At 45.4% G+C, this 16,204-nt stretch overlaps 1 protein-coding gene across 4 annotated transcripts in view; it reads left to right on the forward strand.

Moving 5' to 3' along the window:
• Positions 1-16,204, forward strand: part of SYNE2 (spectrin repeat containing nuclear envelope protein 2) — a 306,555-nt gene that overhangs the window by 259,019 nt on the left and 31,332 nt on the right. For all 4 annotated transcript variants that reach the window (XM_079769558.1, XM_079769560.1, XM_079769561.1 and 1 more), the window contains 4 exons: positions 596-721; positions 7,496-7,651; positions 9,714-9,872; positions 10,629-10,795. In XM_079769558.1, the coding sequence (XP_079625684.1) occupies positions 596-721; positions 7,496-7,651; positions 9,714-9,872; positions 10,629-10,795 (608 nt within the window). The remainder of the gene's footprint in view (positions 1-595; positions 722-7,495; positions 7,652-9,713; positions 9,873-10,628; positions 10,796-16,204) is intronic.

Genomic DNA, 16,204 nt, shown 5'->3' on the forward strand with positions numbered 1-16,204 from the left:
TTTTAAATGTGAACTGTTCCAATATCAAAATGGAAATAATATCACATATAACAGGGTTATGGGGAGGGAGGAAGAAATACAGTTGACAACACAGGTTTGAACTACGCATGTCCACTCTTTTTTTCTTTCTTTTTTTTTTTCCAATAAATGTAGAAGGCCTTGGAGTCCTTGGGTTTTGCATCTGTGGATTCAACCAACTGCAGATTGAAAACTATTTTCGATCTTCAGTTGGGAATCTGTGGATACCAAGTGTCAACTTAAGTCACATGGGGATTTTCAATTCCTCTAGGTGGGGGCCCCTAACCACCCCCCCACCCCCGAGTCATTCAAGGGTCAGCTATATTTTGAAGCAAAAACCAACCAACCCAATGGTTGAAATGAGCCACACGTGAAGCTGCAAAGAGGTGTTGAACCAGAGTGGTGTCCCGTCGGCTCTATTAGACCACGGTTTGTTCAAGAAAGGAACTGGGTTTCTGTGTGATTTACAAAAACACGTTAGGCAGAGCACTTCCGTGGATTAAGTGAGTTGTTCTGGTTCTGCAATTTATTCTTAAGTAGCGAAGTACTGACCAGTTTTAACACTGTTTTCAAATAGACCTGGGACCAGTGTGAAAAGAAAATCAAGGAGCTGAAAAGCCGGCTGCACGTTTTAAAGGCACAAAGTCAAGATCCGCTTCCAGAACCTCACGAGGACCTCCAGAAAGAGAAAGAGCTGATTAAGGTACGGGACGCCGAGGAGGCGTGCGCGGTCGCTCTCAGCTGTTTCCCCGGAAGCTGCAGTGTTTGTTTGCCTTTCGGTTTCTGTGTTGGAACCAAGGTTCCATGTTGAGTTGGAAAACATTTTTCCTGTCTTTTATCTAACAAAGCATCCTGGTCTCTGAAGGAGTTAGAACCCCCGGTTTTTGAGACCCATGTGCGAAAATGAGAGCCTTGGGGGTCCTCGGGGTTTCACTCAGACCCTCTTTCTGGCTGGCTCGCTGAGATGTAAGATGTGGCCTCGGAGACGACATGGAAAGCTGTTCCCTTACCAAATGGCCTTGTCTTTGAAATGAGAGTAAACTATGACTAAAGCATTCTTTTTTTTTAAAAGCCAGTGGGTTGAGTGTTTTGCTCAGTTATAACATTTTTATAAAACCTTCCAAACTGTATTCTGCCTAATTAATATCACACTAGCAAACATTTCTGCATATTTTAGGCCCTTGCAGACAGGAATTTGCATCCGTAAAATTTCCAGGTCAGGAATTCCCTGGTCTCTTCCCTCTTTGCAGGTTTGATGTTTAAAAGACATCAAAAGCCTTTTGGAATGCATTTCATCTTGTTTTTGTTGTTTGTTTTCTTCAGTGACTTCAATCAAATTGAAATAATTAGGAAGAAATGAGTAGTCTCATATGTCAGCTGTGCTAGAAATCAGGGTTTTTTTTCCTTCATTTTAATTTATCTGACATGCAAAATATTTTTAACCTAACAAATGATATGACAAAATACCAGGAAACCATCACTCAGCTGAAAAGTAAAACATCACAAATACAGTTGTAGTGTCCTGGATGATTTTCAAAGTACGTTCCCTCCCCACAAGTGTTTACAACCCTGAATTTGTTCTTTTATCATGCTTATGTGCTTCTTTATCATTTTACCGTGTGTCCGTAATTCTCAATGAAATGTAGAAGTATTACTTTTGTTTTTAAACTTTACATGAACAGTACCATACTATATAACACGTATAATGCAACCTTTTCCCCTTATTATGATTTTGGGTCATCAGTGTTGATACCCACAACTCATTCATTCTCACTGCTGTGTTGATGCATTATATCAATAGAAAACAATTTATTCTCTCTCCGATCACTTGGTATTGTCAATTTTTTAAAACTTTTGATAGTCTGATAGGGGTGAGATGGTATCTCTTTGTAGCTTAATTACTAGTAAGGTCAGCATTTCTTTCATTGATTTGAAGTAGCTACTTATTTATTTTAGATAATTCTTCTCTGTTGAGTACAGACATTGCAAATGTCTTCTCCCATCCAAGAACTTCTTTTTCTACTTTTTCTTGGGGTCACTGGCTGGGGGGGGGGGGGGGGGGGGGAGGGGAGAGGATATTTTTTGTCATTTTAATATAGATGAATTTGTCAATATCTTCATTTTCTGTTTCTTTTGAGACATCTTTATACTAAAGTCATAAAGATAAACTCCTACATTTTCTCCAGAAAGTTTTATGTTTTGCTCTTTAACTTATATCTTTATTCATTGGAGAATTGATTCTGTTTTAATCCTCACCCAAAGATATATTTTCATTGATTTTAGAGAGAGAAAAATAGAGAAACACAATGTGAGAGAGAAACATTGATCAGTTGCCTCCCATAGGAGTCTTGGCCTGGGATTGAACTTGCAACCTTTTGGTGTATGAGACGATGCTCCAACCGACTGAACCACCCGGCCAGGGCTGAAGAATTGATTTTTGAGTAACTTTTGAGTTAAAGGCTCCATTTTTTTATTCATATGGATAGTCAGTTGTCCTGATGCCTGTTTATTCAATAGTCCAATGTCAAATATCATGTTTCCCCACACACAGAACTTCTTTCTTGGTTCTCTGTCCCATTGGTCTGCTTATCTTAGCTTTCAAATCAGATCTTTATTTCAGGCGTGATATGTACCCAGACCTTGTTCTCCCACCTTAGTATGGATATCCTTGGGTCTTTGGTTTTCCACAACTTTTAGGAGCATTTTGTGTAGTATTGAATGTGTAGGTTAATTTGGGAAAAATTAACATCTTTTTGACATTGAGTACTCCTGTTCCTGAATGTGGCATGTTTCTCCTGTTAGTCATTCAATAATGTTTTGTAATTTTCTTTACATGGGATTGTGCATCTTTTGTTAGATTTATTTCTTGGTGTGTTATTTTTGAAGCTATTGAAAATTCTGCCTTTTTCTGGTTATATTTTCTGTTTATCACTGATGCCTAGAAATGTGACTAACTTTATATATTGACATTATATTCAGCCATCTTGCTAAACTCTTTTGCTAATTCTAATAATTTGTCTACATATTCTTTTGGATGTCTATGTCAACAATCACCATTTGTGGAAAATGACCCCATTTTTTTTTTCCTTTTAATTTTTTTTTTTTTTTTTTGTCCTTTCTACACTGGTCACTGCTTCCAGAACTATGCTGTGTGGAAGTATTAATGGCTGGCTCCTTCATGTTAATCCTGATATTTTTAAAAGAATTATTCTGACATTTCACCCTTAATTCTGATGTTTGCTGGTGGTGTGTTTGTTAGGTCCAGAAGGTTCCTACCTCTTCCTAGTTTTCAAAGTTTTTATCATCTTTAGGTTTAGATCTACACTTCAGGCCTAATGAGAGGGTGGGGAATCACTCTCGAGTTGATACACAGAATTTCCTCCCATAAAGTCTAGAAACCAGTGCAGAATGCAAACTAAACTCATAAGAGGACATGACTTTCCCAAGTATCACACTTCTCAGTTTCCACCAGGATCCTTTCAGCTTCCACGGCTTCCACATCCTCTCTCTCCGGGGAAAGAATCCAGGAGAGAGGCCAAGAGCATGCATTCCAGTCAACCCATGCCCATATTCCCAAGGACCCTACGTAACCTGAAGCCTGTCTAGGGCAGCGTTTACCATCCTGAGTCACCTGGGGAGATACACCAGCCCCTGGACCAGTCTGGGCTGTACTTTCCTCCTAGGACCGTGGTCGGCAAACTGCGGCTCGCGAGCCACATGCGGCTCTTTGGCCCCTTGAGTGTGGCTCTTCCACAAAATACCACGGCCTTGGCGAGTCTATTTTGAAGAAGTGGCGTTAGAAGAAGTTTAAGTTTAAAAAATTTGGCTCTCAAAAGAAATTTCAATCGTTGTACTGTTGATATTTGGCTCTGTTGACTAATGAGTTTGCCGACCCCTGTCCTAGGAAAACTGTATTCCAGTTACAACCAAATTTCTGAATGGAATAATTCTGTGTGTGTGTGTGATTTATATACTTCATATACTACCTTTTCACTACTATCAAAATTGCTATAGTGGGCATCTGTGTTCATGAAACTTGTCAAATGATTGAGTCCTTGGGACAATTTTATTTTTAACGTAATTTTTTAATAAGTAATATGATACGGTTCAAAATTTAGAAGGCACAAACGGTACACAGTACTACCTCCCTTATCCATGGTTTTGCTTTCCACGATTTCAGTAACCCGCAGTTAACTGCAGTTAAAAATATTCAATGGAAAATTCCAGATATTTTGAGAAAGAGAGAGAGCCCAGACCACGTTCCCATAACTTTTATTACAGTATACTATTTTAATTGTCCTTTTCATTATTATTTATTGTTAATCTCTTACTATGTCTAATTTATAAATTAAACTTTATCATAGGTATGTATGTATAGGGAAAAAACAGTTATATTGGATTAGGTACCATTCACCATTTCAGATGTCCACGGGGGGTCCAACACATCTCCCATGGATGAGAGGGGACTACTCTACATGAAAATTTTTTCTCCCATCAGTTTCTTTTCACAGAAGCAATCAATGTTACCAACTTGTTATATGTTCTTCCAAAGATATTCAGGCATATATATTATATACGTATGTACATACATACACATACATACACATTCATACATCTATTTCTTGGTCCATTTTTACCCAAATGATAATGTAGAGAAGACTTGCCAATCCACTGGTAGTTGCGTCCATGGGCAAAGGTTTTAACTGCTGTGCTATATTAGAGTCCAGTCAAGGCCTGTGTGATGCATTACTTGATGTAATTACTTTGTTTGACATCATGTATTATATGAACAATTGGAATTACATAAGTACTAGAGGCCTAATACACAAAGATTCGTGAAAAAATGGGCCTTCCTTCCCCTGGCTGCCAGCACCGCCTTCGCTGTGGCCGGAGCCACCTTTTTGTTCAGGCCCAGAGCTGCCTTTCCGCCTTCCACGCTGCCCAGAGGTCCTGAGCGGCTGGGGCAGTGTGGAACACCTGCATCGTCGCCATGGTGATGATGCAAGCATCCCACCCCGCCCCTGGCCGCTCAGCTCCTGCGTGTGCAAATTAACCCACCATCTTTGTTGGGTTGATTTGCATACTCCTGATTGGTTGGTGGGCATTGCGAAGGTACAGTCAATTTGCATCTTACTCTTTTATTAGTGTAGATTCTTGCAATATAGACAGTTTGGCTGGTTATATTAAAGAAAGGAAAACTTATCTGATGTGTTCTCTTTCACAATTAGTTTGGTAGCAAATCCGGAGTATTTCAATTTAAAGACAGAAGCATGATTTTTTAAGCGTTTGTACAAATACTGAGTGTCAGCTGTAGTAAACTTCCACAGTAGGTCTCGCTCTATATATTGATTCCTTGCTTTTTATACCTAATATCTATGAACATTTTAGAGCTCTTAAGACTATGTCAAATTGTTTCCCTGTCGATCATACATTTTGATATCTGAGAATTTATTAAATACCAGGCATTGTGGTAGGTGCTAGGCAATGTATTTGTGAGCAAGGTCGTCATGGCCTGGCCAGTACCGGGTTGACAATCTAGACGACTGGAGAGGCACATGTTAACTCTTTTTGGGTAAAAAAAGAGTTCCACTATATGCATATATGTGTGTGAGAATAGCTGTAAGCATGGGTAGTGTTACAGGAAAAAGTACCAGGGACCTTGAAAGCATACAACAGAAATCCCAACCTTGTCCAATGACCCAGAGAAGCCTTCTTGTTAAGAATCATAAAGATGCCCAATTCAAAAGTTTTATACCTGTTAATTATCCTTTCCGTTGTAGGAGGAAACCAATCAAGTATGCAAACCAAATTGATTTCAACTTGGCTGTGGGTAACTTAAACACGCCTCCCTAATACACAGGCATCTGAGTCAGCACCTGTGAGCAGGGAGACGCTGCATGAAGCTCAGTGGTCTTCGGGGTCCCTGTAGTTAAGTCAGTGGGTGATGTACCTCCACTTACAAGTCGCCCCTTTATATTATGTAGCTCATGAAAACTGTTCCGCTGCTGTATCTGCTCTCACCCGCTTTACTAGAATTGTGAGGCTAAAACTAGGTAACAAAAATTTTAAATAATGATTTCTGATAAAGATGGTATTTCCTAGTCCCCATGCAACCTTTAAAAAAGAATTCTCCAGATCATTTTATTAAACGTAAATTATTGGCAGCAACTTGTGAGATCATACCAGTGTAGAAATTAGAGCTCTGGAAATCAATCAGAATTCACACATTTTTACTGTTGCCACACTCAGCCATGTTTCTGATGTGAATAGTCGCTCTTTCACTTTCCTGTAGATAGGTGTGAATGGAGACCCTTCAAGTGTGCCGAAGTATGAAGCATTGTAAGCACAATAAAAATGGCTCTTGAACTAGTGATCTTCTCATTGTGCTATAGCTCTTACAGAGTTACTTGGAAGTGCTCACAAAACAGTAACAGACCATGCTATTTTTCTTTTAAAAGACACGTGCCCTAGCTGCTTTGGCACAGTGGATAGAGCGTCGGCCTGCGGACTAAAGAGTCCCGGGTTCTATTCCGGTCAAGGGCCTGTGCCCCGGTTGTGGGCTCGCGGGCTAGATCCCTAGTGTGGTGTGTGCAGGAGGCAGCCTACCAATGATTCTCTCTCATCATTGATGTTTCTATCTCTCCCTCTCCCTCTCCCTTCCTCTCTGAAATCAATAAAAATGTATTTTTTTTAAAAAAAGACGTGTAAATGTTCTAGCTGTTTCCTTTTATCTCCCCTGTTGTGAAAGTAATTGTGTTGATTATGTCCTAGAATTCAGAAGGTTTCAATTTGACCAATTTATTTGAAAAAAAAATAAATGTTTCCAGGGCCACAGGAAATTTTCTGCTAACCCATCTCTGCCAATTACTTAGTAACAATTTATTTTTTTTCTTTCATTATACTTAACTTTCTTTTTGAAAGTTAACCAAAATAATTCCCTTTGAACAGAAGCTGTTGTTATATGATTGCCGCCGTGGCAACAGTGCATTTCTTGGGTGTTTTTAAGAATAGGAAATCAACTTTCTCATTTCTGTGGCATAGTTTCAGAATTAGAAGTGTGTGTGCGTGTGTGTGTGTGTGTGTGTGTGTGTGTGTGTGTGTGTGAGAGAGAGAGAGAGAGAGAGAGAGAGAGAGAGAGAGAGAGAGAGGGAGAGAGATTGTTGCTTTCCTCTAAATAAAGGTAAAGACCGGCATGACTTTAAAGTAGAATTAACTATATGAAAACCTGAACTACCTGAGAAAATGAAAATAGGGATAGAAGCGAGTTTTCTTTTGAGAAAAAGGTGGTGAAGAGCAGGCCAGCCACCCCTGCAGAAGCTGGCCCTGGGCTGTTTCTCTTCGGGAGGTCCCGCCCCCTTCCGGGTGTCCCCTCCCCCAGAGCCCAATCAAAGGATTAGCCTACAGGTTTGGAAACCACAGCAGTTGGAGTTGAAGGTTTGTTGTTGTTTCTCTCTCCCTGTCCCTGTGTTTCCTGCAGGAGCTAGAGAAGTCTTTGGCTAACTGGACTCAGAACTTGAAAGAACTTCAAACTATGAAAACCGACCTAACCCAGCACATTCTTGTGGAGGACGTGATGGTTCTGCAGGAGCAAATAGAGCTTTTGCACAGACAATGGGAGGACCTCTGCCTCAGGGTAAGTCAGCGCAGGGCCGGGCACGGCCGTCCTGCAGGTGATTGAAACGTCTCCGAGGGCCGAAGTAGAAAGGAGCCTCGTTTCATTGGCCCCTCGGAGGCCCTTTCAGCTGGAGCCCAGGCCGCTGTTCCCTCCTCGAGCGGTTTAGCAGACCTGCCCCCTGCCCCTTTGTTTCTCCAGCGCTCCGTGCGGGGCCTGGGCACCTTCTTAACGAGCCTCTTAAAAACCCAGGTGCGCGTGGGAGGGACTGCAGTTGTGACCGCCGTGGGCGTGCGCTCTCTGTCTTGTGCAGAGGACGAGACTAACCTGTGTGTTCGAGTCAGGACCCAGAGCAGAGGCTGCAGCGTCTCTTCTGGGCCGAGTTCGGGGGCTGAGGCGCACTGAGAGCCCCACGGGGGCTGCCTTTTATCCCCGAACCCTGCATTCACGCGCAATCCGAGGTTTCTGTCAAGTTTTTAAAACTCTGAAAGAAATGATCTGCTGCTGCCCTTAGCACCTCAGTGGCTCACTAGGAGTTCACTTCCGATTAAGAATGGGATTCGGGTATTGTGCAGTGTGTGTGATAGGATCGAGGCGGAATTAAAGGGTTCCAGCAGGTCTTTGTTTTACAAACGTGTCATTCTAAGAAAAGTAAACTCCCAAATCTCATTTTTGTGAACTATGAGATGCATTTTTAAGAGTTGAAATTCAGACACTTTTGAATGCATTTTCATAAAGTAAGAGCCCTTTTCTTTCTTGATTGTATGTAGTATTTAATATTCACAATGTACCCTACTTTTAAATGTCCTTTTAGAATTTTCATTCAAATGTTATATAAAAGAAAATATTTAGAAAAATATGAAAAGCATCCTGCAAGTTAAGCAGCAGAGACAGGGGTCCAGATGTTCCTCATTATGAAGCCTACCAACGTGATGCTGTGCAAAATGCCAGGGTTTTTTCCAACTAAAATAAATAGATGCCCTGAGGAGCAGAAACACAGAACTTGGTTTTGGGGGGGGATAGTTCTTTGGGCCTTTTTTACACATTTGTTTGGGGGGGGAGGGTGCAAATATTAGGCATTTTGGCCTCCAGTCTGAAAAGACTGAAGGTGTTCTGTGCATAGCAAGAAACTCTGGGAGTTCAGCCTTGTTTCCCCATCGGCAAAGTGGGGTGTTAAAACTTTCCCAAAAGAACTCTTTAGAGACTACCCCTTTTAACTTCAAACTTAAAAAGATTTGTAATACTTGAGAGGATTTTTTTACATAGAGAAAAGCCCGTTTCATTCTTTGAACTCACATTTATTGACGTGATCTATTTGAACCCTGGGAGGAGAAGACCCTTTGCTGGTGGCAGCCCAGTTGCCTGGGCCTCCGGCAGTACTGGGCATTCCGGGGTCAGCCTGGGGGCTTAGACCAGTATTCCATCCCATTCCCATGGTTTCTATCCCAAGTGGTAGGACATTGTGGGAAGGTGATTTCAATGAGTGATGTGCACTGTTGTTTTTTTAATCTTATTTTGCTTTATTTTGAAATACAACACTAGAATGTTTAAATGACTTGAATTTTCATGGCCCATTTGCATTACAAATGTTAGATTTATAATTGAATCTGTATTATGCTTTTTTAAGTAAATAGGCAGGACATTGTCCTTAAGTAGGTAAAAAGACAATCCTTTTTTTAAAAAGGAAAGGATTTGGGTCCTAAAGTTATAAGTTAGCATGTAGCAAGCATTCAGCGAATGTGTGTATTAGAAAGAACAGGAACAGAAGAAATTTAGGTGATGCTTAAGTTATTCCCTTAACCTTTTCTGTTTCTAATTTTTAATATAACCTGATAACATTGGATAAACCTGAACCCTTTTGGTCAGGTGCAATCGTCGCTGCTTTTTTATGGAGTTTATCAAAGGAGTAAGCAAATTCTGTTGTTAAACCCTAGGAGCTTAAGAGGCAGAAACATAGTAATTTAAGTCGATAGGGCAGCTGATGGAAATGAATGAAATTCATAGTCCTTTGGATGGGGGGACGGGAAGGGAAGCACTTTCCTTCCGGCCTGTACTCAGCTGCCAAGTGCCTTTTCGTTTCCAGGTGGCTGTACGCAAACAGGAGATTGAAGACAGGCTCAATTCGTGGGTTGTGTTCAATGAGAAAAACAAAGAGTTGTGTGCCTGGCTGGTGCAGATGGAAAACAGGGTCCTGCAGACAGCAGACGTCAGTATCGAGGAAATGATCGAAAAGCTACAGAAGGTAAGCGGCCGTGCCCAGGTGGGTGCTGGGACCCCTCCCGCGGGCCCTCCCGCCTCCTGCCGGCTCACAGTGGTGTGTGATTGGCATGTGTCCAGTAGCGTTTTAGAAATTTGAAGGGACTTTCTCACTCTTTCTGTTCCTTCCCAGAGAAGAGCTGGTAAGTGGGGATTCCAGAGAGATGGGAAGTGTGGGGCCCCTCTAGAGGGCGGGTGCTGTGTATTGAGGGGAATTCCTCTTTCTCCCTCCGGCAAGGAAGGGCCTCCCGCCCCCCCCCCCAACCCGCCCACATCTCCTTAAGCATCTGTTTACACTCCGAGTGAGTTATGGTTTTCCTAGTTATTATTACAGAGCCCCCCTCGCCAAAGGGGAGAGGCCAGTAATGGGGCTCATAATTTTGAAGATGACTAATACCCACAGAAAAAGGTAGACACATTCTTGCCACTCAGGAAAACGCCTCCTCTATTAGGCTAACTTACTGAGACGCAGGTGTCCTCGCTCCCGAGTAGGTGCGATTAGGAGAACTCTGAGGGGAAGCCAGGGCTGTGGAATTAAGAAGGTAGCCACGGCCTTACGTGTCACACGGGTGCTGAGGGGGCACTGCTTGGCTTCCTGGCTGCTCTCTGAAGAGTTGTATTAGCAGGTCTGAGAAATTCCTTAATTAAAAAGTTTTTTGCAAGAGGCAACTGTGTATGTATCGCCTGGCAAAGAAGTGGATTTGGGGCAGCCGTTGAGGCTTTGCTTTGGTGCCTTTGCCAGGACTGCATGGAAGAAATAAACCTGTTCAGCGAGAACAAGTTACAACTAAAGCAAATGGGTGACCAGTTGATCAAGGCCAGCAATCAGACCAGGGCGGCTGAGATCGATGACAAGCTCAGTAAAATTAACGACCGCTGGCAGCATCTTTTCGACGTCATTGGGTCCAGGTAAGAAATGGCCTCAGGATGGTTCCTACTCGCCAGTGCAGCGGCTGCTCCCCGACCCAGGCACTGAGCCCACCCTCCTCTAAGGTAATCCAGTGGGCTTACAGATGTACAGAGAGAGGCAGCGGTGGGTAAAAATGAATGGAATTCATTTCCACAATGTAGAAAGGTATTCTGGTATATCCTACTTGAATCATTTTTGTGTGTTTTTCTTTACCTTGAAATTTCACATGAATTCGATTAGGTTTAAATGAGAGTTAGAAAAACTTACTCTGAAATGAGATCCTTGAGGAGGTACTGTTTAGAAATTGTAGCTCTGCTTTAGGACCTCGAGTCCCCAGATGAGATCACGCCTGCCGGTTCCTGCCTGTGCGTGGCACATGCAAGTGCTTCGGGGCACAGGCCTGATTTCTAGGTGCTGGTCTGGGGCCCCCAGCTCTCCCCCCACCGCAGGGGCTTGGCACACTCCAGGCGGAGTGCTGGGTGTGCCAGGTGCCAGTGGGCATCTGGTGCTAAGGTGGGGACGCGGGAGGCACAGCCTGGCTACAGATCAAAGCTCTGTTCTCCAGAGCAACCTTATCGGAAACAAGACTGATCATTTTATCTCCTCGCAAAGGGGTGCTGATGGTGATAAAGCCACTCAAAGCTGTTAGATGTTTTCTGTTTTCAAATGCTCTTTCCAAAGACAAGCCCCAATTAAAATGTTTTTATTTTGTTTTGTTTTGTTAATTGCAACCAGTCCCTGGGCTTTGGGCCCACGCATGCGACTTGGTGTGTAGCCAGTCTTTTGAGTTTTAACACACGTATGTGTAATATACCGGAGAACCTGCAAGGTGATGGAAGTATTGGGGTGTGAGGAACACAAGATCCTCTTGATAATTTGCATTTCCTTTGCCTCGACGTTTACTGTAAACCTGCGGCAAAGGCACCAGGCTGCGTGCCTGGAGAACGACAGACAGGAAGGAAGATGAGTCAGTTACATTGATGGGAGCGACATCTGAGCAGCTGGAAAGCCAAGTGGTTTTCGGGCTCAGATCTCATCTTCCCCGAGAGGGGCCGGGCTAGGAAGAGCCTCACAGAAGAGTGGCGTTCCCACATGGTCTCGAACGAGGGCTTGGGGTTCCTGAGTGTTAACTGATGGCAGAGTCCGACAGGCGTGTGTTGTGAGCAAAAAGGTTCAGGGGTGGAGCAGTATGCAGGTCCCTCAGGAAGCGACAAGAGGCTCTGTGGGCGTGGGAGGTGACGCTACAAAGCTAGGTTGGGGCCAAGTCCGAGAAGACCTTAAATCTCAACTTCAGACTCGGCGAGTCACTCATGGACTCTTAGCAATGGAGGGTCTGCCGAAGGCAAATATTGGGGTGACTTAGCTGGTAGCGTACGCTGGGCTGAATCCAAATTCTCTCAATTGCCAGTTAAAAAAAAACACAAAACTATGGAAATCCATGGCGGTAACCCAGGTAGGGATGAAGAGCACAGGTTTTGAGCCCGTGCTGACCTCATCACTTACTCATCATGGAAACTTGCGTCGTGAGCTGATCTTTCTAAGCCTCAGTTTCCAAATCTGCGTCATGTGCCTGTCAGCACTGTTCACATCCGAGACCACTGTGAGGACAAGGATGCGTCTTGTGTCTGGCACAGGGCCAGCAGGGGAGCCAGCGTTTAGTGAGTGCTTTTCCCTGAGGAGACTGAGGCTAAGGAGCGTGTTTGTTGAGTAGAAGAGGATTCCCTCGGTGATGTCTGATTGTGAGAGAGGCCTTTCCTCCGTGAGACCAGCGTCTTTGACTCTCATTTCCAGCACTTAGAGCAGTGCTTCAGGTATTGGTTGAAATGAATGAACATTTCCGTGCATAAGAATAAGACCATTTCTGTTGGGTAAACTGTGTGCAGTATGTCTTCGCTGACATTGCCTTTATATCCTACGTCGTCTTGGGCACCTGGCACTAGGGGAGGGGATGGTGGCATCGTACCTGGTCATGGCCTGTGCTCCCTGAAGACTAGAGTGACAGGCCATTCTCGATCATTCATGCTTTGGTTATATCACTCCAGAGTTTAATAGGCTGTTTGCTTTTTTTTTTTTTTTTTCTCTCCTCTCTGGCTGCCTGTCTTCAGCCAATTCCTTGGTGAGCAAGAGAAAACAGCAGGTGGAATTTCAGTGGAAGGAGCAACTGGCAAAATAAGGAGCTGAAATAATGGCAAATATATTGCCTGCCAGCTATGTTCTTAACAATGTGCTTTTTGTGCATGATTTCACTTAATTTTCATTGTAATTCTGGAAGGTAGCTGCCATTACCCTATTTTACAGGTGACAACACTGAGGCACTGAAGTTAAACATGCCCGCGGTTGTGTTGCCTTCCTATTACCCCAGACCCTTCTAGTGTGTTACAATGAAATGAACCCAATCCCTTCAGAACTAAGGAACTAGGGAGGGAAGAACTCAGTTCCCTAAAGCAAAGGCCAGGCTCAGAGGCTGGGAAACCCTTCGTTGAGCTCGCCCTCCAGGTGAATCCGGATTGAGGCAGCAAGCTCGGACCTGCCCTCAGTCAACCTCACGCAGAGTCAGCTCCCTGTCCGATCTCGGACGCTGATCGTATCGTCATGGGGAGGTGGGGGAGCGCCGGCTGCAGAATTTAGATTTGAACAGGGCCAACCGGACCTGCCGTCCTGCAGGAAGCACTGATGGCCTCCTTTGGCAGAGAATTCCGGACACTTTCACCTTTTCGGCCCTGCTCACGGTGCTCTGTGGATTCTCTCCTGTGGCAGGGACAACATTGCTCGTTAAAAATGGTAAGAGTTGGCCCTGGCCGGTTTGGCTCAGTGGACAGGGCATCGGCCTGCGGACTGAAGAGTCCCGGGTTCCATTCCAGTCAAGGGCACATGCCCGGGTTATGGGCTCGATACCCAGTAGGGGGCGAGCAGGAGGCAGCCAATCAATGATTCTCTCTCATCATTGATGTTCCTATCTCTCTCTCCCTCTTCCTTCCTCTCAAATCAATTAAAAAAAATTTTTTTTTTAATGGTAAGAGTTGGAGGGAGACCCTATACAGGTGCCCAGCCCCATGACTTCAGGACTTTCACTACAGGCCTTTAACGTCAGAGTTACAAATGGGATTCAGAAGTCCGAGACCTGAGTAAGTCAGGCTTCATTCACTGAAGAAGAAGAAAAGAAAAAAAACCCTGTTGTTTCAGGTTCATTTTCAGCACAGTGGAGGTGAATTACAGGGTTACTGAAATGCACATTAAACTTCTGGTCATTTCAGACTACGGGGTGAGCAGGAGGAGAAACCGGTGTTGCTTACTGTGAAGTGCCAGGCTCCTCAGACGTGTATTATTTCGTTTCATCCTGGCAGCAGCCCTGCCAGGCCAGGGCCTCCGCTGTGCAGAGGGGACACTGCAGCCCAGGGCGGACTTTCCCTAGCCAGGGCACTGTCAGTGGTGCGCAGGGCGCAGGGCGCAGGGGGCAGGGGCAGGGGCAGCCAGGGCCGCCCGTCCCTCTGCACCCGGCACCGGAGGGGCACGTGGCTCCTTTGAGACCTCGGGGCTTAAAGGCAGCTTCTCAGAATTTTTCTAAAACAGAGAGCTCAGTGTAGAATTTACCGTTCATTGCAGCGCCGTGGCTCTCAAACGTAAATGTGCATCAGCATCCCTGGAGGTTCACGCAAACGTGGGGTGCTGCACCCCCACCCCCAGAGCTTCTGACTCTGTAGGTCCAGGTGGGGCCGAGAATGTGCGGTTCTAACAGGTGCCCACGGGGCTGCCAGTGGTGCTGGTCTGGGGAACACAGAGCGAGCAGCAGGGGGCGGGGCGCGGTGCTGCACCGGGTCAGAATCCTGGGCCCGCCCCTCTGTCAGCAAGTCTGCGGGGTGTGCCTCGGTTTCCCTGTTGATAAACCACGTGCAAGATCCCGGTTAAGAAAGCACCGGGACAACCAGGGGTCCCTCCATGCGGGTGCTGGAGCCTCTGGCGAGGTTAGTGTGGCTGCACAGGGCGGGGCAAAAGGAGGTTTACAGCTGTTCGTAGGGGAAATGCTACAGTAATAGATAAATAAAAATAAGGAATAAACTGTTTCATGTGCTTAATACTGTAAACCTACTCTCCCCCCCCCCCCCCCCATATAGATAAAGGAGGGGGAGGAGGCTTAGATCCAAACAACTGTTGTTCCGCCGCTTGTAAAGGGTTCTTCAGCTTCTGTGAAACCCTTAAGGCACAGAACCTGGAGGACTTGTCTCCTGAAATAACCAAATCATCCGAGGGGTGGAGGGAGCCTGCATCGCTGCCGAGTGCCTCGCTGAGGTGGCGTGGGTCGTGGTGCGGGCATTAAAGCTCAGAGCGGCTCTCCATCACAGCCGCTGCAGGAGCGTGTAGACCCTCCCGGACCCGGGGGCAGCGTCGAACATCGGGGACATCTGAACTCTCATGAAGCACGCTATTAGTCTCACCCACAGGAAGGCCACTGGAGGCACCAGATACGTTTGGTGCATGGTGTGATTCTTCTGAAGCTGAAACTGATTTTTTTTAAATGTATTTTATTTTATTCTATTTTACTGGTTTTTTACAGAGAGGAAGGGAGAGGGATAGAGAGTTAGAAACATCGATGAGAGGGAAACATCGATCAGCTGCCTCCTGCACACTCCCTACTGGGGATGTGCCCACAACCAAGGTACATGCCCTTGACCGGAATCGAACCTGGGACCTTTCAGTCCGCAGGCCGACGCTCTAGCCACTGAGCCAAACTGGTCAGGGCTGAAACTGATTTGATGACATGTAATGTCAATTATATACCACTCTGCTGCTGGGACGGGTTCCATGAAGAGTTAACTGTAGCTATATTAGCGCCTCCTCTTCCCTGCGTTTTCTTCGATGACATCTTTGCAAAGCGACCCAGCAAAACCTCAGTGCAGGAGAGACAGTGACGTCACAGAAGCTGCTTTTCAGAGCCAGCAGGACGTGCCCTCCTCTGCTGTGGAGGAAGCCAGGTTACCTGGAAATAAGAACAGGTTAGGCACAGGGTGCTGGATGACGGACAAAAGGATGTAAAGTTGGCTAGATTCAGCCCACAGCCCAAAGCTCTGAAAACAGGGCCCCAGCCATTGTCCATTGTCCCTTCAGCGGGGCCGACGCCAGAGAAAGACACAGCCCAACGCGCATCTCACCTTGGTCTGCGCTGGATGTCAAACTCCCAGCAGTTGGACGCCTTAGAGACTCATCTACTTCCGTTTTCCAGAACTGCCTCGCCAGTTACTCATCACAGCCTTCGCGTGTCCTGTGAGGCAGGGGTGCTGTGCGTTCCGGAGGCTCTCTGCTGGTGGTTCTTGGTGGAGCCTCTTCTGACATGGGGGGAAAGGGTGGCAGGGGGGCGGGGGACTGTTTGTAAGGACTTCCCAGCGGCCTGAGGATGATCGAGTCCAAGCTCC

Source organism: Cnephaeus nilssonii (genome assembly GCF_951640355.1).
Source record: "Cnephaeus nilssonii genome assembly, chromosome: 4".
In the NCBI taxonomy this organism is placed as follows: Eukaryota; Metazoa; Chordata; class Mammalia; order Chiroptera; family Vespertilionidae; genus Cnephaeus; species Cnephaeus nilssonii.